At 61.3% G+C, this 23,951-nt stretch overlaps 2 protein-coding genes across 3 annotated transcripts; both read left to right on the top strand.

Moving 5' to 3' along the window:
- Positions 1-416: 416 nt before the first annotated feature.
- Positions 417-5,719, top strand: SHC2 (SHC adaptor protein 2). Its single transcript, XM_032712237.1, is given in 13 exon segments — positions 417-633; positions 635-896; positions 1,347-1,417; positions 1,802-1,862; positions 2,043-2,162; positions 2,266-2,319; positions 2,535-2,586; positions 2,752-2,878; positions 3,023-3,203; positions 3,287-3,353; positions 3,443-3,607; positions 3,819-4,120; positions 4,297-5,719. Coding segments are annotated over 13 exon segments (1,800 nt in total). The 5' UTR covers positions 417-424; the 3' UTR covers positions 4,426-5,719.
- Positions 5,720-7,642: 1,923 nt separating this feature from the next.
- C2CD4C (C2 calcium dependent domain containing 4C) lies at positions 7,643-11,767 on the top strand. 2 transcript variants are annotated; one of them, XM_032712146.1, is made up of 2 exons: positions 7,643-7,694; positions 8,050-11,767. In XM_032712146.1, the coding sequence occupies exon 2, from the start codon at positions 8,069-8,071 to the stop codon at positions 9,326-9,328; it is 1,260 nt and encodes a 419-aa protein (XP_032568037.1). In that variant the 5' UTR covers positions 7,643-7,694; positions 8,050-8,068; the 3' UTR covers positions 9,329-11,767. The 2 variants fall into 2 exon arrangements, with proteins under 2 accessions (XP_032568037.1, XP_032568036.1); XM_032712145.1 differs by having other exon boundaries at positions 7,678-7,698.
- The last annotated feature ends 12,184 nt before the right edge of the window (positions 11,768-23,951 follow it).

The following is a 23,951-nucleotide window of genomic DNA, read 5'->3' as shown; positions in this document are numbered from 1 at the left end:
TGGATGAAGGCAGCGCCGGGCGCTGCTTGCCCGTTTCCCTCCAGCTAATGCAAAGCACAAGTGGGCAACAGCCTGTGCTCGGCCGCGGGCCGCGGACAGCGGGTTTGGAGCAGGATGGAGGGCAGAGCGTGGGTGGCTCCGGCCCCACGGGTCGTGTTTGCGGGGCCTGCTCAGGCGTGGGGTGGAGCTGGGGCCCGGGGGATGCTCGGGTGGGCGGGGATGCTGGGAGGGACGGGGATGCTCTGGCGGCCGCGGGTCCAGCGCGGCGGGGGGAGCCGGGGGCGGGGGATGCGGGGCCGGGCGGGCGGCGGAGCGCTCACACCATGACATCAGCGCGGCGCGGCCCCGGGGGAGCGGGCGGGGGGCGGGAGCCGGCGCGGCGGCGGAGCGGAGCGGCGCGGCGGAGCGGAGCGCGGCCCCGGGCATGCTCCCAGAGCCCAAGTATGACCGCTTCCGCGACGAGCCGCTGACCGTCCCCATGCCGTCGCCGGCCCCCGGGCCTTGCCCCGCGGCGGGCGAGGAGCCCGAGCACGGCACCACCTTCTGCGCGCTGCTGCCGCGGATGCCGCAGTGGAAGTTCCCCGGCTCCGGCGGCTTCCTCGGCCGCGGCCCTGCCGGCGCCGCCCGGGACCCCCCCCGCCCCGGCGGGGCCCCCCTCGGGGCTGGCCGCCGTCCTGGGCGCCTGCGATCCGCTCTGCGCCGCGCCCTGCGCGCTGCCGGCCGGCGGGCGGGCCCGGGGGGCGGCGGGGAGGGCGCGGGGGGCGGTGGCGGCGGCGGGGGCCCGGCCCGACGGGGACGAATGGAGTCGCAAGGGCAGCTTCATCCGCAAACCGGCGCAGGGCTGGCTGCACCCCGACGAGCGGGTGCTGGGGCCCGGCGTCTCCTACATCGTCCGGGTAAGTCCCGCCGGAGCCCCGCGGCGCGGGAAGGCGCGGAGACCCCGGCCCCGCGCGTGTGCGGGGCTCGGCGGGTCCGGCCGCTCCTCCTGACGGCTGCGGGCAGAGCCCCCGGTCGAGTCCTACCCATGGCTGCCCCGAGGCAGCCGCCCCTGACACACGCAGTTCCCGGGATGGGGCTGGGGGCCGGGGGCTTCCTGGGCCGGGCAACCTGCCTCGGGAACCCTGCCACAGTGAACCCCTACGAGGCATCACAAGCTGTAGCACACAGATGAGTTTGTGGGGTCTCAGCGTGGGGTCTGGGCATGTGATGGGGCATTTTGGGGCGGGGGACAAAAGGCCGCTCTGTGAGCCCTGGAGCTGGTGTGGAAGGAGCCCTTCTCACTGACACCCAGTCTCTCTCCTCTCCACTGCCTGCCCTGGGCTGCTCTGGCCATGCACCCCCCGCAGTACATGGGGTGCATCGAAGTGCTGCGCTCCATGAGGTCCCTCGACTTCAACACCCGGACACAGGTCACCAGGTACGGCCCCACAGTCCCACTCTCCCATCCCCCAGTGCCACTCAAAGCCCCCGGTGGCCCTGGGTGCTCCCCCTCCCCAGGGCCCTGTGGAGAGACAGATGTGGGTCTGGGGGAGCCCTGCCCCACAGGACCCACCCTGCACGCAGGGACACAGACGAAGGGCACTGCCATAGATCAATGGGTGGAAAGAGGAGAAGGGAGGTGTCCCCTGCTGGGATTACGGACTGCAGGCAGTGACGTGGGGCAGCGCTGCCAGGAGGCTGCGGCACCTGAGGCTGTGGGGGTCAAGCCTCCAGAGCCCACAGAGCCGTGCGTGTGGGGGGAGGCAGCTGAGAAGAGCCAGGGGTCTGGAGCAGTGAGCAGACCAGGGGCTGTCCATTGCAGGGAAGCCATCAACAGACTGTATGAGGCGGTGCCAGGTGTGAAGGGCATCTGGAAGAAGAAGGTAAGTTTCCACTCAGCTTGTCCCTCTCAGGGGCAAGCTGAGGCTGTGGGACAGGGCACTGAGGGTGCCTGTGCAGCATGTGGGTCTGGGGTCTCTTGGGGCACCCCTCTTTTTCTCATTCACCCCAGGAAGCCTGGTCCTGATGGGCTGCATCACCCTCACCGTCTTCTCCCCTATCAGGCTCCTAACAAAGCCCTGTTCTCCATCCTGGGCAAGAGCAACCTGCGCTTTGCTGGCATGAGCATCGCTGTCAACATCTCCGTTGATGGGCTGAACCTCATGATCCCCACCACGCGCCAGGTGACAGTGTTCCTGGGCACATGGTCCTGCTGCCTCCCAGCCTGTGAGCTGGGGGCTGGTGGCCCCTGTGCTAATGTTCCCCCGGGCCATGTCGCCCACACAGATCATCGCTAACCACCACATGCAGTCCATCTCCTTCGCCTCCGGTGGGGACATGGTGAGGCACACATACCTCAGCACTCCCCTGGCTGCGGCCCCCCAGGGCGGTGGGGACAGGGGCTGCCTGTCCTATGGCTGAGCCAAGCGCAGGGCGGCCTGGCCCTGGGTCAGGATGTGGGGCTGGGGCCGAAATGTCCCCTCTCCCCAGCGCCCCCAGCCCCACTCCCCATGCAGCAGCAGGACATGGGCCCTGAGCTCCCTCTGTGCCCCCAGGACACCACGGACTACGTCGCCTATGTTGCCAAGGACCCCATCAACCAGAGAGGTGACTCTGGCCCCCACACCCGGGAGCTTTGTGGAGGAGGAGGGATGCATTGGGGGGTGAAGGCTGGAGAAGGAGATCCCTTGTGGGGAGCATGAAGAGGGGCTCAGGGGGGCCCAGAGGGGCAATAGGAGTGTGGGGAAAACACTCAAGCCTGTCTATCTGCAGCCTGCCACATCCTGGAGTGCTGTGAGGGGCTGGCACAGAGCGTCATCAGCACAGTGGGACAGGCCTTTGAGCTGCGCTTCAAGCAGTACCTGCACAGCCCCCCCAAGGTGGTGGTACCCCCAGACAGGTATGGGGGATGAGGGGCCCTGCTGCAGCCCCTGTCCCGGGTACAGCCCCTGGCTGGAGGTGGCTCTGAGAGCCCCTGTTGCTGCTGGATGTGGGGAGGGTCTGAACCAGGCAGAATGTCCCCAGCTCACCGTCCCTCCTACAGGGCACTGGGTGCAGAGGAGTCGGCCTGGGGAGAGGACGAGGAGGTGGCCGAGCACGACTACTACAACAGCATCCCAGGGAAGGAGCCCCCACTGGGGGGGCTGATTGACTCCCGGCTCCGTCACGGCACAGTCCTGGGTCACGTCCACACTCAGCCCTCCAGCTCTGTCCCCTCCAACCAGGTGAGCCCCCAGGGCCACTGCTGGCCCCGCCGTGGGGGTCCCAGGCAGGGTCTCCCCAACACCTTCACTGTCTCCTTTCCCAGGGCGGGTTTGCAGCCAGGCGAGACCCTAACGGCCAGCTGGGGCCACCCTGGGACCTGGAGAACCAGGGTGGGTACTGCTGGGGGGGAAGCTGTAAGTCGGGGGGGGTCCCCACGGCTCTGCCCAGTCCTGGCCAGCAGTGATGCCCATCCTCCCAGGTCAGCCCTGCGACGGGTACCTGCAGGCGGATGGCCATTCCCTGGGGCCACGGGACTACGAGGAGCACATGTACGTGAACACGCAGAGCCTGGACGCCTGGGAGCCGGAGGCAGTGGCTCACGGAGTGACAGAGGAGAGCCCCAGAAAGGACCTCTTTGACATGAGTAAGCCACTGCACCATGGAGGCTGGTGCTGGAGGCTGAGCTGTACTGTCAGCTGCCCACCCACCACAGCCCCAGAGGTGCTGGCACTGGCCAAGTCCAGAGCAGTGCCCTGCAGAGCACTGGAGGGCTGTGAGCCAGGGCCTGTCCTCACCACACCCTAGCCCTGCCTTGTGCCCCAGGGGTGACACCCTGCACCCCCTGGCTCCTGCAGGGCCTTTCGAGGATGCCCTGAAGCTCCATGAGTGCCTTGCAGGGGGTGGCACCAGCCCCCCCATCGAGGACCAGTGGCCGAGCCCCCCCACACGGAAGGCCCCCATTGCCCCCACGGAGGAGCAGCTTCGGCGGGAGCCCTGGTACCACGGAAAGATGAGCCGACGGGATGCTGAGAGGCTCCTGCAGATGGACGGGGACTTCCTGGTGCGGGACAGTCTCACCAACCCGGGGCAGTATGTCCTGACCGGCATGCACAGCGGGCAGCCCAAGCATCTTCTGCTGGTGGACCCTGAGGGAGTGGTGAGGGCAGGGCACGGGGGTGAGGGCAGGGCCCGGGGTGGGTGATTGGGACCAGGGGAGGGTCAGGGCATGGGGTGGGTGGTGTGGAACACGGGCTGCAGGTGTGGTCAGGCACAGGGGTTGCAAGGGGATAAGGCAGGTCTCCTGAGTTCAGGACTGCTGTGCCCCGACCCCAGGTAAGGACCAAGGATGTGCTGTTTGAGAGCATCAGCCACCTCATCAGCCACCACCGGCAGAACGAGCAGCCCATTGTGGCAGCGGAGAGCGAGCTGCACCTCCGCCAGGTTGTACAGAGGAAGCAGTGACGCTGGGGATACGTCTCTGATCTGCTCTCCTGGCACTGGACTCGCCCAAGCCCTGGGGCAAAGCTGCGGTCCCTCTGTGCTGCCCTCCTCCGGTTGTGCCTGGCCTCTGCAGTCTGGAGTCAGGCTCCCCATCTTCCTCCCCAGAGGGGTCTTGCAGTCCCTGGCCCTGTGAGTCCCCCCCAGCTGCTGCCTACCTCCATCAGCCGCACGGAGCCCCTTGCCCAGCCAGACAAAAAGACGTTTAATTCCACTTGTGCGGGTGAAACACTGTCAGGGTGGGAACTGGTGGGCAGCCTCAGCAGGAGGAACGGAGCCTGAACCCATCTTTGGCAGGGCTGCCCCTGCTTGTCCCAGCACTGGGATGAGGGCTGGTGGGAATCACTGTAGCCTCCAGCTTGGCTCTACCTGTGGGGCCAGGCACAAACATCCCCTGGAAGCAGGGCTGAGCTGCTGGCACTGCCTTGGAGGGCTGGGGCTGCTGGGGAACAGAGATATCCCATGGCCCATGGAGACCCCCTGGCCGCTTGGGGCTTTGGCAGGTTTTTATGTCACACACAGCCCCTTCCCCCCTGTACCTGGTGCTCGGTGCGAGTTCGTGGTTTGGAATGCGTTTGTAACTAAACCTGGAAATGAGCAAGGCACCCAGGTGGTTCATGCCACCCCAGGGCATGGTGCTGGGACAGGTCTCCATCACCACCAGTGCCTGCCAGGTCCCACCTTGGCTGACCTGTCCTGTCCAGTCACATCTCTCTCTGCCCCCCTGGGTCACCCTGTCCCCCGTGGATCACCCACTGTCCCCCTGGCTTCAGAGTGGGCTTTGGCACCCCGGGCTGGTCCTGCAGCGCATTCTCCTCCTTGCAGCTGGCGGCTCCCTGCCCTGCTGGCTCCCCTCCTGCCTCCACCTGGGGCAGCACGTGGCTGCCCCCTCTGGGCCTCCTGCCACGGCCAGGCCGGCTCCAAGCGGCACAGAGCCAAGCTGTCACCCGCTAGTTAATGTGGCAGCCAGTGGAGCAAGAGTCCTGGGTGGGCCTCACTGCAGGTCCTGTGCTCCAGGTGGGCAGCAGCCACCTGGTGGGTCCAGCACCACTCCCAGCAGCTGGTGGCCTGTCCTGGCTCTGCCCTGTGTGCCTGGTGCTGCCACGGGCACCCACCTCGGGGAGCAGGGTCACCCCAGCACCCTCAGCCCCTTGCTGAGGGAACAGCCCTCACCAGACAAGGCAGCCATGCTGGCCAGTTTTGGCTGAGCCAATGAATAAAATAAGCCCCTAAATAAAGCCCAGTAATGAATGCGTAATTTTCCATTGATAGTTGGATTCTGCGGGGACGTGGCGCTTCTATCTCGGCTACTATTTTTTGTCATATAGTGATGCATCTGCAAAGATAATTGCACTGTTCCCTCAATAGAAGGGCAGGAAAAGGCAGTGAGGGTCCCAGCTCTTTTCTTTTGCTGCTGGAGAACAAGCCCATGTGGTTCACTGGCTGCCGCTGGCACTGCCTGGCCCAGCAGACCCGGGGATGCTGCCCTGAAGGAATGAAAGGCTGGGAGGGGGTTTGTTTTAGGGGTTTAACCACTTTGGTTGAGGGTGGTGTGTGGTGCTCGTGGGCTCTGTGACCCCCACAGCTGGGTTGTAGGGCTGCTGCTTCTTCAGCCTGTGTGATGATGGGGAGGCTGAGCTATTTTGGGAAGGTTTGGAAGCCACAGAAGAGCGGCTGCAGAGGGATGTGGCCTCCTTACTCTCCCAGGGACCTTGGGGATCTCGACGACCAACGGTCTCTCCACCTGTCTCAAATGTGCCAGCAACAGACACTCCTCAGTTTGGTTTTCCAGAGCGTCCTGGCACAAGCGCCTTCCCATAGAAGGACTCTCTCCTTCCCGGCTTCCAGCAGGTGGTAGCACACTGCCGGCTCCACCGGCTCCGTCCCCAGCCCTGCCAGCCCGCAGTCAGGCAGCTCCCCGCACTCTGCTCCCCTCCGTGCCCCACAGGCACTGGCCTCCAGTCGCGCGGGCAGAGCTCGCCCAGCTCCAGCGCTCTTTGTTATCTCAAGGGAGCTCAACCATTTCTGCACCTTGTTTACCCACCGGTTTGCAGGGTGGAGGAAAAGCAAACATCGGCCTTTTGTTCACCAGCCGCCCCTTCCGTGAGCCTCATCCTCCTCCTGCGGACTCCATCTGCCCTCCCCGCCACAACAGGACCCGGCTCAGCACCCTGCAGTGCAGAGCCCAGTTTCCAGCCAGGATACCACGATCCCCCTTTCCCGCTGCTGTCCCTGAAACATCCCAGCCCTCGATCTGGCTGGGCACGGCTGGATGCTTCTTTTTGCCGTCTCCAAGTGGGAATGCAGAGGGAGCCGAGACCTCCCTCAGCAGCCCCTGCGGAAGGCGTTACCGCTCCAGGCTCTCCTTCCTGGCCATCATCGCCAGCCCTGCACCGCTGTGGAATGATGGTGCTTCCCGGCGGCCTGACGGCATCCACAGGGGAGCAGCCAGAAAGGAACAGCTGCTGGACCCTTCCGTGCCACTGTCCTGCTCGGTACATCCCTGTCCCCAAGGCTGTAAATCCCCGCCGGATTGGGGCTGGGGCTGATCACCTGGTTGAGTCTCCCATCCCCGCTTCAGCACTGGGGCTTGCGGTGATGCTCCGTGGATCCTCCTGACGTCTTGCCCCAGTGTCCCCAGCTACAACCGCATTCCGCCAGGGGCCGGCGGGCTGTGTGACACAGGGGCCTGTGACATGTGGCGCTGCCCCCCCCGCTCCTCCAGCGCGATATTAAGACACTTAATGATCTCGGCAACCCCTCAGCCCCGAGCCGCTGCTGGTTTCGTTCAGTGTTTTGAGCCCAAGAGCTCGGAGTGGGAAACGACCGCTCCCGGAAGAGAACGACGGCCTCGGCCCCGGTCCCGGGCGCGCTCCGGACCGGGGGCGCCGTGGGGGAGCACGGAGCGACGCCGTCGGGATTCCGCTTCCGGCCCCATCCCAACCCGGACACTCCCGTGGGCGGACGGCCAGGTGTCCCGGGGTCGGGGGACATCAGCATCCCGGGGCTCGGTCCCGATCCTGGTCTCAGTCCAGCCAGGAGCGGCGCGCGAAAATGTGGGGGCGCCGCACTCGGAGGATTACGGCGGCGGCGCGGACGGGAGCGGAGCCGCCGCCGCTGCCGCTCTATAAAAGCGCGTCCGCGCCCGCCCCGCCCGGGCTGCGGTGGCGGCGGCGGCTCCGCTCCGGGTGCGGCGGTTCCCGGCAGCGTCCCGCTCGCGACGGCGCCGGTCGGTCAGTCGGTCAGTCGGTCGGTCGGTCGGTCGGTCGGTCGGTCGGTCGGTCGATCCGGGCGTCGGGTCGCTTCGCGTCTGTCCCGTCCCATCGCATCGCTCGGCGCCGCCGGGTCCCCGTTCCCCGGGTCTCCGACCTCCGCTCTGCGCGGTCGGTTTCTTCCCACTCCTTCCCGGGTTGGCGGGTTTCCGTGTTCCTCGACGCGGCCAGTTACTTCCCGTCCTTGTCCCGTCCCCCTGGGCTGCCGGGTCCGGTTCTCTCGCTGCCTCTGCTCGCTGCCGGGGCTGCCGGTTCCATCCTGCCCCTGCCGGTGCCCGGCCCCCGGTGACAGCGTTGCCCCTCGGGTCTCTTGCAGCCCCACACCCGGCAGCAAGATGTGGCTTCTGGAGCGGCTGCGGGGGGTGGCGGAGAACGGTGGATCTCGGGGAGCGGGGCCGGAGGAATCCCCGCGGGGGTCCCGCTACAGCAACGTCCTCACCCCCGACAAGATCCCCGACTTCTTCATCCCGCCCAAGCTGAGCGCGGCGCCCGCGGAGGCCGAGGGCTCCGAGCTCCCCGCAGCGGCTGCCCTGGGCTCCTCAGTCTCAGAGCAGGACCTGGCCGGGCGCAAACCCCCGCGCAGTCCCCGCCCGTCCAGCCGGTCCCGGTCCCGGGCCGCCGGCCGGCACATCATCCAGATCGAGACCGCCGAGGACTGGACGGCCGAGGGGAGTTGCGGCACCAACGTAGACCCGCAGGCACAGACGGCCATGTCGCTGCCCTATGTGCCCAAGGCACAGACCTCCTATGGCTTTGCCACACTGATGGAGAGCCCCCACACGCGGCGCAAAGAGTCGCTCTTCCACAGCGAGCACAGCAGCCTCTGCCCCTCGCCCGTCACCTCTCCCAGCGCCCAGCGCAGAGCCAAGCTCAACGGCGAGAGCAGCCCCCGGGGACCTGCCGACCTGGGCGCAGCCCTCATGCACCCTGGCCGCTACTTCAGCGGCGGTGAGAGCGACACGTGCTCCTCAGCCGAATCCTCGCCCTTTGGCTCCCCACTGCTCTCCCGCTCCGTCTCCCTGCTGAAGCTTTTCAGCCAGGAGAGCCAGTCCAAGGTCATCAAGCTGAAGCAGTCGGTGGCCCGCAACAGCTCACTGTCTACCGACGACAGCTCAGCCGACACCAGCCCCAGCGCTCAGCGCCGTGCCAGGAGCACCCCGGCCGGAGCACAGCCGCCCACAGCCCTGCTGCCCCTGGACCTGCCGCCGGGCCGGGACCGGGAGCACAGCCTGCGGCTGAGCCGGGGTGGGAGCCTGCGCCTGGCTGCCGAGTATGACCCCTCCAACGCCCGGCTGCGCGTGCGCCTCGTCTCTGCCGAGGACCTCTACGATGCCCTCGTCGACCTGCGCAGCATCAACTGCTGCGTCTCGCTGTGCCTCAACCCTGGGAAGCTGCAGAAGCAGCGCAGCACCATTGTCAAGAACAGCCGCAACCCCATCTTCAATGAGGACTTCTTCTTCGACGGGCTGGGCCCCGGCCATGCCAGGAAGATGTCTCTGAAGCTCAAGGTGGTCAACAAGGGCAGCAGCCTTAAGCGGGACACGCTGCTGGGGGAGAAGGAGCTGCCTCTCACCGCCCTCCTGTCCTGCTTGTAGGTGCCTGCTGGCAGCCCTGGAGGGAGCCCACCCACCTGTGGGGCTGGGGTGAGGGGGGTAGGCTGGCTCTGTCCCCCAGTCCCGCTGGAGGAGGGTTTGGAAGGGCCCCCTGAGGAGGGACAGGGCTGTGGCAGAGCATGGGGATCCCCAGAAACAATGCTGCTGTGGGGCTCTGCCAGCACCAGCCCTCCTGTGACAGGGCAGGAAGGGCTGGCAGCCAGAGCCTCTGCCCCAGCTCCCCCCAAAGTTCCTGCCTGGGGCTGCATCTCCTGGAGCCCAGCAGGAAGTGGGGAGTCTCCAGTCCAGTCCCCACCAGGAATGATGGAAACACCTGGTGGCCTCTTCTCTCCCTGTGCCTGTGGTCTCCAGCTGGCTGCCACATAAGTTGGAGGTGGGTAGATCTCTGTAGCACACTTATTGCCACCTCCCAAAGCCCCAGCTCCTGGAGTCAGGTGACAGCCTTGATCTCAGCTTTAATTTAAAAGACAAGATTCTAGTCTTGGAATCTGCAAAGAAAACACTGCAGAGGTGAGCTGAGAGTGGGCCAAGGGCAGTCACCCTGGGGGAGGAGTCAGGTTTGTGGCTTTTGAGCCTTTCCTGGACTCCTCCCAGCCCTGCAGGGCTGCAGAGAAGCACAAGTCAGCTTGGTCTGACACCTGCAGCCTCCTGGGCCACCCTTCGTGCCCACCCCAGCACTGTCCACCACTGCTGACCCCTGTGGAAAACTGCTCATGGAGCTTCGGGAGCTTTGGGTTTGCACAAATCCAGGAGGCTGCCTATGCCTGTTCTCTGCCCGCAGGAGGAAGATGCCAAGGGCTGGCATCCCTCTCCCTGGGCACACAGGTGGTCCCAGTCAGTGTCCCAGAAGATGTCCTTGCTGACAAAGGCTGAGGTGACAGGAATAGCCCTCCCTGAGTGCTGGGACCATCCCAGATGAGGCCGGGCAGGGGGGCAGGCTGAGGCTCCTCAACTCTCTACCCTCCCTTGCCCTGTGGGCTTAGAGTTTTGCAAGGGGCTGCACCCACTGGGCAGGAGGGATGTGCCCTGTGAGGCCACCAGGCTCCTGTGCCCAGAGTGATCTGGCTCCCCAAGGGGACTGATCTGGCTCTCAGTTTCTCTTTGGGAGGGAACGAGGTACTCCCAACCCTTCCCCTCCTACCCTGCCATCCTGGCTAACTGGCCTGAGACAGTGGGAGCGGGGAAGATGCCAGCTGGGGCATTTTTGTGGGTAGATAAAATCCGCCGCGTTGTTGTTTGGTGTGGTGTCACCCATCGTGTCGGGCTCTGCATGTTTCTGTGCAGGGAGCAGGATTCGCAGCGCTCCCATCCCCGCCTGTTGCAACATGCGTGGACACACATGCACACACGTGTCCCTCTGTATTAACCTCTGTGTTGGCAGTCGATGTTCCTTCCTTGTCCTTTGCAGCAGATGGCAGATCTCAGTGTTGGCTATTTATATCTGAGGCTGATCTTTTGCAGTGTTTCACTTTTGTCTGTAAATACGTTTCAGGTATGCGAGGCATGGTTCTGATCGCGCCGTGTTTGCATGTCGGGGGAATTTGGGATTTTGGGTGATCGTGGCTGTTTGTTGAGCTTGTGGCTGAAAACAAACCATGCAGGACATAAGGAGCAGACATGTCCCTCCTTCACAGGGAGTTTCCCACCTGAGCCTTCCCAACACTCCCCAAGATGATCCTCGGCCCCCAGGTACCCAGGCTCATCCTGGGGGCAGATGGGGACTCTGCGGAAGGTGGGACAGGGACATAGGCCACAACCCTGGGTGCAGGGTGAACATCCTGCCCCTGAGCAGATCTGGGGCAGGAAGGGGACCCTGCCCAGCTGGCTGCTGCCTGACAGACCCCTGCACGCCCCACCAGTAGCTTGTGCTCCCTGGGGTGCTGTGCCTGTGAGGGGCTGGGGGGACCTGGATGATGCTGGGGGGGGTGGACCCAGCAGGCTGCGAGGGGAGGGGGAACAAGAGCTGGGCAAAAATTTTGGTGCTCTCAGAGGTTTGAGGGGTGACGCATCCCCCACAGAAGAGTCGTGTGCCTTTGGGTTTGGGAAAGGGGGATACTGAGAGCAGAGCCCTGGGATGCTCCTTGGGTTGGGGCTGGCCCTGGAGGGACACTCAAGGACCTGGGGGCTGTTGTCCTGCCCCACCCATCTTATCCCAGGTCAGGTGCGTGGCCATGCAATGAGCCCTGGGATGTGGTGCTGTGAGCCCTGCTCTGTGCTAGGCTGGCAGTGTGGGAGCCAGGGCTGTTGCCTGGATGGGTCTCTCCTCTGCTGGAGCTATTTTCTATTGTTCCTGCTTTGATATTTTTGTGTCTGGATTTAATGATGCATTTTTGGAGTGAAAAATATATTAATACCTGAATGGAATGTTTCTTTACAGATGATTTCCTCTTTTTAGTGCAATAAAGTAATTTCTAAAACAGATACAGGTGTGGCCCTGGCTTCTGCTTTTCCCGAGGCATTCCTCATTGTCACCCCTGCTGGGTCCCTGTGCGGTGGAGGAGGGGAGCAGACCTGGGACCTCAGCAATGTCCAGACACGGGGCAGCACTGCTCTTCTGGGTGCTGCTTCCCTTTCCAAACAGCTTTGCAGGGGCACAAGGTGTTTTTGAAGTTCTTCTCTGGTGCTGCTGACCAGCCATGGAGTGAGGTGTGAGTGAATCTCCTGGGGAGAAGTAGGCACATGGAGAAAGGTGCTGTTCCTGCTTGGAGGCAGACTCAGGGCTGTCCTGAGCCAGGGCAGTCCCCTCGGGGCTCTGGTGAGGGAGGGCCCACAAGCCCACGATCTGTGGGTATCCTTACTCCTCCTCACCTGCTTTCCCAGTCTGGTCCCTGCAATCCCTCTCAGCACTGCTACTGATGAAGAAGATGACGATGGTTTTGTGCTCCCTGTCAGCAGTGTGGGCTGGAGCTCTGCCCTCGGAGGGGGCTTTGAGCTCCAGGAGACCCTCAGAGGGCTCTTTGGCACACAGCCGAGCTCAGAGCCCGTGGCAGTGCAGCAGCAGCTCCTGCTGCTCTCTGAGCTTCCCAGCCCTTTTCCCCTCAAACCCAGCAACTCCTGCCTGCAGCATTTGGGCATGAAACACAACGTGCAGGACAGGTCAGCCGTGAGCGACAGGTGTCACGTGAGCCACTCCCAGGGTACCCCCAGCCCGGCTGTCAGCATTCAGGTTACTCTCTTTTCTCCCCATCTGTCACTTCCAATTCTGCTTTTAGCCAGATGCTACTGGAGAAAACAGGAATGTTTGTCTACTACCTAAATGCCACTTTTCTAATTTCCACCATTCTGATAATTTGACATTTTTGGTAGCTATCGAGGCTGGGTGGGAACAGATCTACTCTCTCTCCTCTGGCCCCCACAGAGGTGGAGAAAGCAGCTTGGCAGGTGTCAATAATTTAAGTAGTGCTTTTTCTAGAGGTGCAAAGCTGCAGCAGTTAGTAATGAAATGAGGCTGATTGAGTTAGTCTGAACGAGAGTGGATGGGGTCAGCCCAAGCACACAAAAATCCCTGGAAAGTGTTCAACATTCAAAGTGCTGGAAGCAGCCAGAGGGGTGGAGAGGGGTGTCTTGTGGGGGAAGATTTAACTCTGAATTTATAATTGAGTCACTGTGGGAAGGAAATGTGGCTGCTTTACTGGACTTGGGAGGGTTGGGTCATGCTGAGAGGAGCCTCTGAGCTGTAAACTGGTGGGGGGGAGCAGGGATATGTCCCCATTCCACAACAGAGCCCCTTGGGTCAGGGCATGCCCAGGCAAAGCACAACCATTGGAGGCTGCCAGGTGAGAGCCTGAGCCCAAGAGCAGCTCTGTCTGTCGCTGCTGACACCAAGGGATGTCTGAGCCCTGGGATTCCTCTGGCCAGAGGTTCCCAGGCTGCTGCAGCTGCAGTGCACGTTTGGGTGGCCAAATCCGTGCAAGAAATTGAGACAGAGCAGGGGAGATGGGGGGGATGGCCGGATGTGGAGGAGCCGGTGGCAACCACTGCCCCCTTTGCCTTTATCTCTGGAGTGAGGCTCACCTGGAAAGGCACACACAGGCTTTGGCTATTTTTAGTCCTGTGTTCCCACAGCGCAGAGGAGTCAACTTCTGAGAAAATTGCCTGGAGCTCATTTAACCATGGCGTGATGGCTGGCGAGGCAGGGAGAGGGCAAATTAGAGGCTCAATCTCATCTGGGGCGTGAGGCAGGGCCAAGGCTCCCCGGGAGGGTTCCACAGTGAGGAGGCCAGCAAGGCTGACCGTGCTGAGGGACACCCCGTCCCTGCTGTGTCCCCCAGCCAGGCAGGGGGGCCTGGGGCCAAGTGCTGTCTTTGACCGATGCTCGGGGGTCTTTGGTAGTGGCTGGAGCAGCTTTTGGCTGAGCAGGGCTGCAACAGCTACTTCTCCTCTCCGGATTTTTGGGTGTGTTGGGGGTGGGGGGGAGCCTCGCGTGCTCCTCCGGGCAGCCCCAGGCGAGCCATTTCCCTCCCCCCACCCACGACCCGGCTGCCGATTTACTGTTTCAGTCAGAAAAGCATCTTCCCGTTGCCTGGCAACGTTCGGCCGGCGGCGGGAGGGGGCCCACGCGGGGCGCGGGGCCTCCACGGGGGGAAGGGGGTGGTGATGCGGGTCCTGCGCCGGAGCAAGCCGGGAGCCCGCGGCGACTCCGCCACCTGGTTCTGGGCACCTGGACCGGGCCGGCGGGACGCGCTGGTGCGGGACCGGGTGTGCAGAGGCGCGGGGCGGGCGCAGGGAAGCGGCGGGCGCGCCCCGGGCAGTGCCGGCTGCAGGAAGCATCGGCCTCCCCCGGCACCGCACTTCAGCGCTTTATTGCGAGCATTTGTCTTCCATGGCAGCGTGTCTGCTTTAAAGCGGAGAGGAGAGACTCCCACTGTTACTGGGAGGAAAACAGAACTTAATTGAATCCCACAATCTCTTACAGTCACATCAGGCGAGAGAGAGTCACATCAATGGAGAGCAAATCCCCTGTGCTCTCTCTGGGCCCCTGTATCCTGGCACCCTGCAGTCCATGCTCCTCCAGGGGACATGGAAACCCCCGGGCTGGGTTCCCAGGGGTCTGCCGGGAGCAGAGATGACCTGCAGCTCCTTGTCAGCCCGAATGCATTTGGTGCTTTGCTGAAAGCCTGTGCCGTGGCAGCAGCCGCCGGGATGTAACCCAGGGCAGGCACTGTCAGCCCCAGGGCACACCCTCCCTCTGTTCTGCTTTTCCATTTGCACTTCGCTCTCATGCTTTGAGGCTAGCAATCCAACCAGGACCTGGGCCCAGACCTTGCCTCCATAGCCAGGAAAAAGCAGCAAGTGGACAGGAAGTGTCACCTCAGACACACCCTCTCGTTAATTCAAGCCCCTGGAGCCAGCCCTGGCTCAGACCTGTGGCCAGGGTGGGCATACAGAGCATGTAGAACTGTGCCAGGGGAGTTCAATGAGTGTGTGGTTGCAAGGATGGATGAGGGCGAGGGCAAAGGCTGCTTTGCAGGGTGAAGGATCTCTTCTGCCTTGCCTCTCCTCTCCTCTCCTCTCCTCCCCCTTTACAGTGACCTGCTCCTCACTAGCTACCTGCTGCAGTTTGAAATGCTGCCTTTAAAATGTTTGCAAAATTCCCAAAGCGTCAAGCAGGCCCAGGTGGGAGGGGAAAAAAATGGCATAAACAAGCAGACAGGAGGATTTGTTAAACGCCAGCAGCTGCTGGCAAACAATTTAATATCAGTGCAGCCGGACACCAATCAATACAGCATTTGGGGCCATGGACTGGCACCTGTGCAGGGGGCCTCTGGCTGAGCTCAGGGTGTCTGTGCTGCACAGGGGTCCTACTGCAGCTGGACCTGGCATGGAGCAGGGCTGGGAGATGCTCTGGGTGCAGAGCTCCTCTTCTCCCCTTGCTTCCCACCCAGACTCCAAAGCCCCAGGTGAGAGGACGTGTCTCCATCTCCATCCCCACAGCCCTTTGGGTCTGTCCTAACATCCTGCCTGCATCGGGGCCATTCGACTTGGTGGGCTGTGGTGTGAGCAGGGCTCCAGCCCGGCGTGGGACCACATCTGCCATTGTGGCCAGCCTGCCCACAGAGGCACATACGGACACGGCATGGGAGCTGGGCTGGCATTGCCATGGCAATGAAGATAACAGCAGCTGCCAGGCAGAGATCAGGGAGGGCAGGGAGCTCCAGCAATGCTGCAGCCACGCTCACCTGTGACAGGGCAGCACCAGGATCCCAGTCCAGGTCCCATCCTGTGACATCCCCTGTCCAAGCCCTGTAACAGCCCAGACAGCAGTGAGAGTATGTTCACTGTGGTGAAGCCCTCAGCACCCTTCACACCCTCGACAGAGCCAGAGGCCGCACTGAGAAAAGCATAAAAATATAGATTCAAACCCTCCAATCTCTCACTGCCAGGCTATAATTAATTCCCATTTGCAGCTCTGTCCAATTTCCCTCACACAGCTCCCAACTCAGTCCAATTGTCGTATGAGGTTTCTGTAATCGCTAATCTTATCAAGTGCACCGGTGTGAGGTGAGAACACTGCAATTACCCAGGGCAGGAGCTGCAGGTGAGCTGCTCAGCGAGTGTTTTGGGGAGGACACATGCGAACTCCAGCACTTTCCAGGGCCATCCATTGCCCAGTCCAGGCAGGGTGGGATGCTCAAGGGGACTGAGGCCATGGCTGGTGCCCAAGCCACTGAGCACCAGCAGCTGTTGGGAGCTTCACCAGCAGTACAGTCCTGCTGCCAGCCTCTGCTGGAGGGGAAGCTCACCTCTCCCGATCCCCAGTCACCATGGTGCTGCCAGAGGAGTCAAGGAACCTGAAGAGGATGCTGGCAAAGAGTCCTTAAACAGCCCCAAACCCTCCCTGCAGGCTCAGGAAAATGGGGTATAAACTCGCCAGAGATCCTGCTCTGAGCTGCCGCTTGGGAGTTGACGCACGTTTTGGCGGACAATCTGTTCTCTCCCACCCCACTGGCTGCCTGCCCACTTCATCTCCTGGCAGAGGCGTCAGGTGAGGGGAGCGGGTCTGGTGCCCGGGCCAATTCAACGAAAGCCCCCAGGTGCCACAGGGCCAGGCTGGGCTCAGCGGGCAGCACTCGAGGGCACTGCTCCTGGGTAGCAGTGGGGTCACTGCCTGTGCAGGCAGACCCCTGGGCCAGCCATGGCTGTGGAGCAGTTCACTCTCCCAGATCCTCTTCCAGATCAGGCCAGTGATCTTCAGCGGTGACAGGTGGGGCTCACAGGGCTCTGCTCATCTGTGAGTAGCCAAATATGTTGTGGTTTTGCCCAGTGTGGGGAGGTTGGGAGTGCCTCAGCCTTGGTCACCGCTCATGCCAGTCGTCCCTGGGGCGTAGGCAGGTGGCTCATACAGCCCTGAGCTGCAGTTGCCAGCACCAAGAGAGTGTTGCAGCGCTGGGCCCTGCACAGGCAGGTGCCCTGCTGATGGCACACGGCGGGGGTGGTGAGGTCCCCACTCTCGCTGCAGCTGTAGCATCCGTGGGGCGGTGTTGCACAGGTGCCTACCAAAATCTCTCACTTCGCCACCCCCAGCCGTCTGTCGCTGCTGACACTCACCGACAGGAATAAACTCCAACACCTACCATATGCTTTGCTACTTCTGCTGCCTGCGCTCACTTGTTACTATCTATTTCCAAAGCTGGGGCTGCCTCTGCGTGGGGTGGTTGTCCGGCCAGTCCCAGCAGTGGGAAGATGGGCTGGGGGGGGGGGTGCCAGTTTCTGGCACCCCTGAGGCAGATGAGCACAGTGGGTCCCTGTCCTCTGGTGGGCTCAGCCCTGTTCTGTGGGCAACTCCCACCCCCCACTACTTCCCACACGGGCCCCAGCTCCAGTGCTGGTCTGGAGCATGGCTGGCTGCAGCTGCTGTGCCAGTAGCTTGGGTGCTGGTGGGGCTGGCTGGTTCTGTCTGCCAAGGTGTTCAGCCCACTGGTGGTGTGATCCTTCCATGGCAGTGCCCAGCTCTGCCATGCTGTGCCTGGGCACTGTGCTGTCACACCTCACCGGGCACCAACAATGCGCCTGCCCGGGCAGTGCCCCGAGCCCGTGTCCCGTGGCCTTGGCTGGTGTCTGCCTGCACCAGAGCTGGATGTGGCCCCCAGCACCACACTTGTCTGGCCGGGAGCAGAACACCAATGGCCAAACTGTGCCCCAAGTTCTTCTCTGCCACAGGGACATGACCCAGCATGGCGGCTCCAGGTTCTAGGGGTCAGAGTCACGTCCTCAGGACTGTCCCAAAGGAAAACTGTGGGAAAGGGTGCAGCGAGCAGGTGTTAGCATGTCCCCCTGACCGTGGGGGCTGGAGGGTCCTGTGCAGGGACAGGCACAGCCCTCCCAAGGGAGGAGGGAGATTTAATCTCAGTGTAGAGGCACTGTGAGCAGAACTGGTCTCTTCCACCTCTCAGAGCTGCTCTGTATGTTTAATGATCCTCACAGCCTGGAAAATTCATCTTCTTTCAAGAGCGGATGCATCTCAGCCCATCCTCCAGGTGCCGGATCTGGCGATGCCACGAACAACAGAAAGACCTTTATGGCAGAGCTCGGCCGGGCTCAGCCTGTGCCTGTCCTGCCTCCCTGCACTGTCACTGCTCTTCGGGGCAGAGGACAAGGCCATGTGGGCGCATGAGCAGAGCCCAGCGCCGTCTGCCTGTTTCCTCGGGGCATCCCACGTCCTGCGTTTTAATTGCACCATGCAGCTTTGATTCCTGGCTTTAATTGCAGCCTGATGAGGCTGGGGCAGCAGGAGAGGAAAACATCAAGCTTAAGGGAAACAAAACAGGAGAGAAAAGAACATTTACTGGTGACTAATAGGTCCGTGGCTCGGCGTGTGTGTTTGCCTGCCACAGTGCGGGACGTTGCCAGCGCGACGAGGAGAGGGGATTTCTTCCACGCACTTGGCAAGCTGAGCCACACAGAGCAGCACGAGGAGAGAAGATTTTTCCTGGGCCCGTGCTGTTTCTGTGTTATTTTTATTGCCCGTTGCAAAAAAGCTGTACCCCCGCCCCCAAACCCCTCCCCGGGTAAACAGAGAGGATCTTGCACAGACAGAGTCACAGCTAAATAATCCAATGGTGACATCCTGCTCCTCTCCCTCAGCCTCTGGCGTGGCCCCACGGGCATTTGTGCGGCTCCAGCGTGGCTGCCTGGGCTGTTCCCCCCCACGTCAGCGAGAGCTGGGATCTCGTTAGCGAGCTCTTGGACTTTGAGCATCTTGGAAAACAGCACTTGCTAATAAGAGAAAAAGAATTACAGCAAATAAGCCCAGCCACAGGAACATGGCCTTTTCATCCAGAGTTTTTTATTCCCCCATGCTCTCCCCCTTCTCTTCTTTGCCAATGGATTGAAGCTACTGTAATAAAATTATTAAATATAAAAAAATACTGTAGCCCCCACCTCGATGTGGCAACCATGGAAACTGGATCAAGGGGACACCTGTACATTTCCATTCCGGGCTCCTGCTTGCTGAATATACAGAGGAGCACTAATTAAAACCCCGGCGCAAGTGGCAGGCAGAGGGAAGGAGCTGGCCCTGGGAGAAAAGCTGTGTGGCTGAGAGTCACACCAGTGCTGGTGGTACAGGGACAGGCCCTGCCAGGTCTCCAGTGAGCCTCAAACACCACCTGATGCTTCCAGCTCCCTGCAGCTCCTGGATGTGAAACGAGTGCTCACCGGACCCCAGGCTCAGCACTAATGAGGTGACGCTGGCCCTGATGCAGCCCTGAGTACCATGGGGACCCCACCCCAGCCCCAAGGGTGATGCACAACAGGGCAGGGCAGAACTGGACATCGGTGATTTTATACTTTTAAAACATTTCAGCAGGAGGAAGCTCTCAGATCTAGCACATGAGCACCAAGGAGCAGAAGGCTGTGTTTAACCTGCAGGTTTATTTTTACTAACAGCGAATGGCAGTGCCTGGAACATTCTCCTCTTTGGAGTTAATTTTTGCTGAAGCTTAGTTTTAGTCATTGTTGTCTAAACCTGACTTCTCCACATTTACCCCATGGAAAAGCTCCTGGAGCTCAGTCCCTGGGATTTCAGTGGCCACAAGGCTGGTGCTCAGTGCCCATTCCTGGCAGCCCACAGGAGGTCAGGGCAGACCTGGCTTCTGCTGACAGAGACCACTACCTGCAGGGCAAGTGGCCCCACACCTGCACAAGGGACACAGCCCTGACAGCTGCTGCTGGGGCACTTCTGAGGGCTGGTGGACAGAGAAAGCTTTTCCTTTCATCAGAGTGGGCGTCAGGCCGTCATCTTCCTGCCAGAGATGAACAGAGCGCTGAAACCTTCTGATTGCTGATGAAATCACTCTCCAAGGTGTCATTCCCAGCTGGAGCCAAAAGTGGAGCTGGCTCCTGCTGTGTGGCCAGCAGTCACAGGGACTCACACTGCACAACAGCTGGGGCTGGAGCAAGTTCCCTCTGGTCACTCTGCTGGGTTATTTTCCCTGGAGCCTGCTCATTTTCCCTCGTCGAGGTGTGGAGGATGACAGGGTGTGCTGAGCAGGCAATGATGCTCCTCCTTGGCCCCTCTCCACCCATCAGGCCAACCTAGTCTGGCACTGCCACGTGCAGGGGGTCTGTGCTGGCCCCAGTTCCTCAGCCGGGCTCTTGCTCCGCAGACACAGCCAAAGGCACCGCACCAGCTGGACCAGCAGCTCCCACCAACCCGTCCTCCCCTGGGGCTCTGGTGTAGGGGCTTGGCTCGGGCAGAGGGTGCAGGCACATGGCTCAACTTTGGAGAGAAGAAAATTCCTTGTTTCCATGGGAACCAGAGGACGAAAGTTTCTAGGGCTGTGATTGGGATTCTGCCAGCTAGATGAGGCAGCTGGACCCCAAGCTGGCCATCTCCCCAACCTGCTCCTGGGGGAAGGCTGGTGCCCAGCCTCCAGCCCCGCTGCCTGCACCCCCATAGGTGCCCCCTGCAGCGAGGGGGTTGCCAGGACTCCTCATCTCCCCTTCAGAGCTGTGTCAGATGCGATCTGACATTTAGCTCTCAGCTCAGAGTGGAGATGCAGTGATAACTCTAATCTGCTTTTCTTCTCCTCACATTCTCCCTAGAAGCAAAAGCTGCTGCTGGGAGAGCAGGGGAGCTCTGGCAGCCCAGCAAGGAGAGTGCTGCAGTGCTATGCTGGGGGTCCCGAGGGTCAGGAGGTGTCCCAGCAGCACCATGTCCTCCTCGCCGTGCCCTCGCATCAGGCAACAGCAGCTGACAGGGCCCAAATGCCAGGGGCTGCAGCTCCTTGGGGATGTCCTAAAGGCTGCAAGGACAGAGGCACAGCAGCACGGCAGCACCCTGGGCATAACCAACAGCCCACAAGTCCAGATGGCCATGGCTCCTGCCACCCTGGCCACTGACTCCACCACCACCCGCCACTGCACTCCCTCCCCCAGCTGCAGCCGCGGGCTGTCAGAGCCACCCTGCCCTCTGGGCAGGAGTGCCCCATGCAGCTCTGTCTCCCTTTCCTGGTGTCTCAGCTCCAATTAGCGAGGCCCCTATTAATTTTTTCCGTTTAGCAGCTCCCGTCAGTGTCAAGCCGTCAGAGTGCGCAGCGGGAGGGAGCCGAGCCGAGGAGAGACGAGGTGTTGGGATCCGCCCGGTAACGAGCCCCAGGCACACAGGGGGCTGATCGTGGCCCCACAGCCGCCCTGGGGTGGGAAGAAGCCCTGAAGAGCTAAACCATCCTGGCATCCCTCCCTGTGCTGTTGGGTCCTGTGGGTGCCCAAGCCACAGACCAGGCTTGGCAGAGACTCGAGGCATCTTTGCAGAGGCCGATCCCCAGAGCCTGAAGCAGGGGTCAGCCCTCCCTGCTCGGCCTCTGCCCCGACAGCACCACCCTCCCCCCTGCTGCTGGTCTCGCAGGGTGAGGCCAGAACACCCGAGACCCTGGAGACCCCCCTCACTGTTCCTTGAAGATTGTCTGGAGCAGGGGGTTAATGATGTATCCAGATGGAAGTGACCTTTCCACCTTTCAGCTTCACCTGTGGCTCCCTTTTCCCTGCCATTATCTGCATGGATGCCTGTAGATTTCATTTCCATATTCATGGTGTTTTAATGACCCTGTAATATCTTTACGTTCTGCAATTAAATGTGGAATCTTTTTTTTTCCTTCTGCAGATTAGTAATTGCAGAGGATCATTTCTGGCATTTGAGCAGAGGAAGGGAAGGCTGTGCAGGGGGGAGACAGGGTTAATTAAACTTCAGAGCTCAGCAGGTTCCACCTCCAAATATCCTCCTTCCAGTGGGACAAGTGAAGGTGGGAAGGAAACAGCTCTGGGCTGCTTTACAGTCAAGATGACTGGGGCAGCTCCTGTGGGTGTTGGAGTGGCTTTAAGTCGTGCAAGCATACACAGACACACGTGTGCATGCCCATGGCTCCAAATCTGCACCGCGATCCCTGCCAAGGGCTGCAAACCAGGACTGAACTGCTCTGGGGTCCACCCGTGCAGCTGGGGCAGCCAGGCTGCCATCAGGGCTCCTGGAGAGGCCATTAGAGCTCCTATCGCTCCATCTCCATCCCTGAGGCTAATGGACATCATCTCTGCTGCTGCACCACCCCCTCCCTGGGACAGTAATTGGGTTTCAGCCTTGCAAGATGGATGGCATGGGCTGAAAGTGGAGCAGGGAGGAAGAGGAGGGGGCAGAGGCAGCTCTGAGTAGGATAGAACTCCCTTGCCCTCCATCCACCTCCTGCTCCTCTGCTTGGCCTCCAGCCTCAGACCCTGCCCAAGGCTCTGCAGGGTGGCTGGGGACAGGCAGGTCCAGCGTGGCTGGCTGTGGGCACCCCAGAGGAGCAGAGCTGCGGTGGTGTCCAGGGGTCTTAACTCCTCCTTGACGGGGGATGGTGACCACAGGCAGTCCCAACACACTCCCTTGCCTCCCTCACAGCCTCCCACTCCTTCTCTCTTGGTCCTTTTGAAGCTGCAGCTGTGAACAAGATGTTTGCAAGTGTGAGGCATGGGAGTGGCGTATTCGGCGCTTTGAATAAAGATGGGGCTGAAAAATGCCTTCTCCTGTGGCTGTTTGATGTGAAGGGCATCACTGAATTCATTAGGAACGCTGCCAGACGCCACCAGAGCCTCTGCCGGTGTCCAGGCAGTTGGAGCAACACGTGCTGGTGCCCTGTGAACGTGCCACCCCATGCACCAGTACACGCTTGCATGCGGGCACACAGTCATACTCCAGCTGTGCTGAGGCACCTCTGGCTGTGCGGGGCTGGAAAGGAGGGCAGCATCCCTGCTCTGTGTGACCCTTCAAACACCAGAGAGCCTCTGCTGCAAGGCTGCAGCTGTGGTGGATACATTGCCTGCACAAACTCAGCTGAGAACCCACATGTTCAGCGGACTTCATCCACCCTGCAACCTTCCCACCCCTCCTGAGTCATCTGCCAGGGGAAGATGGGGCTGGATGCAAGCTGTATGTCAGGACACAGGGGTGTAGGATGGGAGGCTGGCGGCAGGAGGGGTGCGGGATTGTCAGACTGCTCCTTCCCAGTCCCGCCGCTGCATCCCGCTGCTCCAGAGGGATGCAGTGTTTTGTCATCCTGTGAGGCTGACAGGCACCAGAATTAATGAGTTCCTCATCAGTGCTCCCTCGTTTAGCTCCCTCCTGGTGTCACCAGCTGGGGGTGACACACAAGCAGCCCCCCAGGCCCAGGGGAAGGGGGTGTTTGAAGGGGTGAGTGTGTGGGGATACTCAGGAACATGTGCACGGGTACACACATACGTGTGTCCGGCCAAGGGCTGGCAGAGACAGGCTCAAGGCTGGCTGGGGATGAGCCCCCCCAGCTGGGTTGATGAGGGGTTCCTGGGAACATGCTGCACCATGGCACAGGGGCACAGGTGCCCGAGTCCAGGCATGACTGGCCTCCACGCATCCTTCGTCAAACACCTGCTATTGATTATTGACACCAGCAAGGAATATTTGCCTTCAGCGTATGTTTCAAAAGCAGGAGCTTCACAGGCTGCAGGATCAATTCCACAGGAGCTGAGCGGTTTCGGGGAAGCAGCAGGTGAGGGGGGCACTGCACAATATGCCAGTGAGCAGGCAGTGTGTCCCTCGGCAGCAGAGGCTTTGTGTGGCATTGCCGTCCCCTCGGCTGGACCTCTGGCTGTTACCGCTCCTCAGGGTGTGCGAGGGAAGACATCCCTGTGCTCTCAGCGCTGGCCTTTTCACAACGTCGACATCTTGAAAGGATTCACCATCCCATGGGTGGTTTATGTGGCAACTGTGCCAGCGCAAAGGCTGAGAAACTGCAAACCCTTGGCGTCTCTATTCGAACTGCTGTCAAACCACATCTTCCTGCCTGCCCCTGCAGTGCCAGCTGGTGTTCCAGCACACGGGATGGCAGCTTGGGCATTATCTGACTCTCCCGACTCATCCCTAGTGGGCAAGCCCATGGCTGCACTGAATTTACATCTGTAGATACTGCACCCATTTTTGTGAGCCCTGCAGAGACCATGATATGGTAAGTATTTTGACTGTAAATAAATCACATTTGTAGGTTGTGATGAAATGGAAGAAGAGAGAGAAGAGAACAGGACAAGAATGGAACTCTGTAGCCATGACACTCACCTTGACCCACCCATCCTGTCACCTGGCCTTACTGCCTCAGCAAAC

This window comes from Chiroxiphia lanceolata, chromosome 27 (genome assembly GCF_009829145.1).
Source record: "Chiroxiphia lanceolata isolate bChiLan1 chromosome 27, bChiLan1.pri, whole genome shotgun sequence".
Classification (NCBI taxonomy): Eukaryota; Metazoa; Chordata; class Aves; order Passeriformes; family Pipridae; genus Chiroxiphia; species Chiroxiphia lanceolata.
This window is presented reverse-complemented; position numbering and strand designations above follow the sequence as displayed.

Excerpts from the sequence above, each read along its gene's own strand:
- C2CD4C (XM_032712146.1), top strand. The coding sequence starts at position 8,069 with ATGTGGCTTCTGGAGCGGCTGCGGGGGGTGGCGGAGAACGGTGGATCT.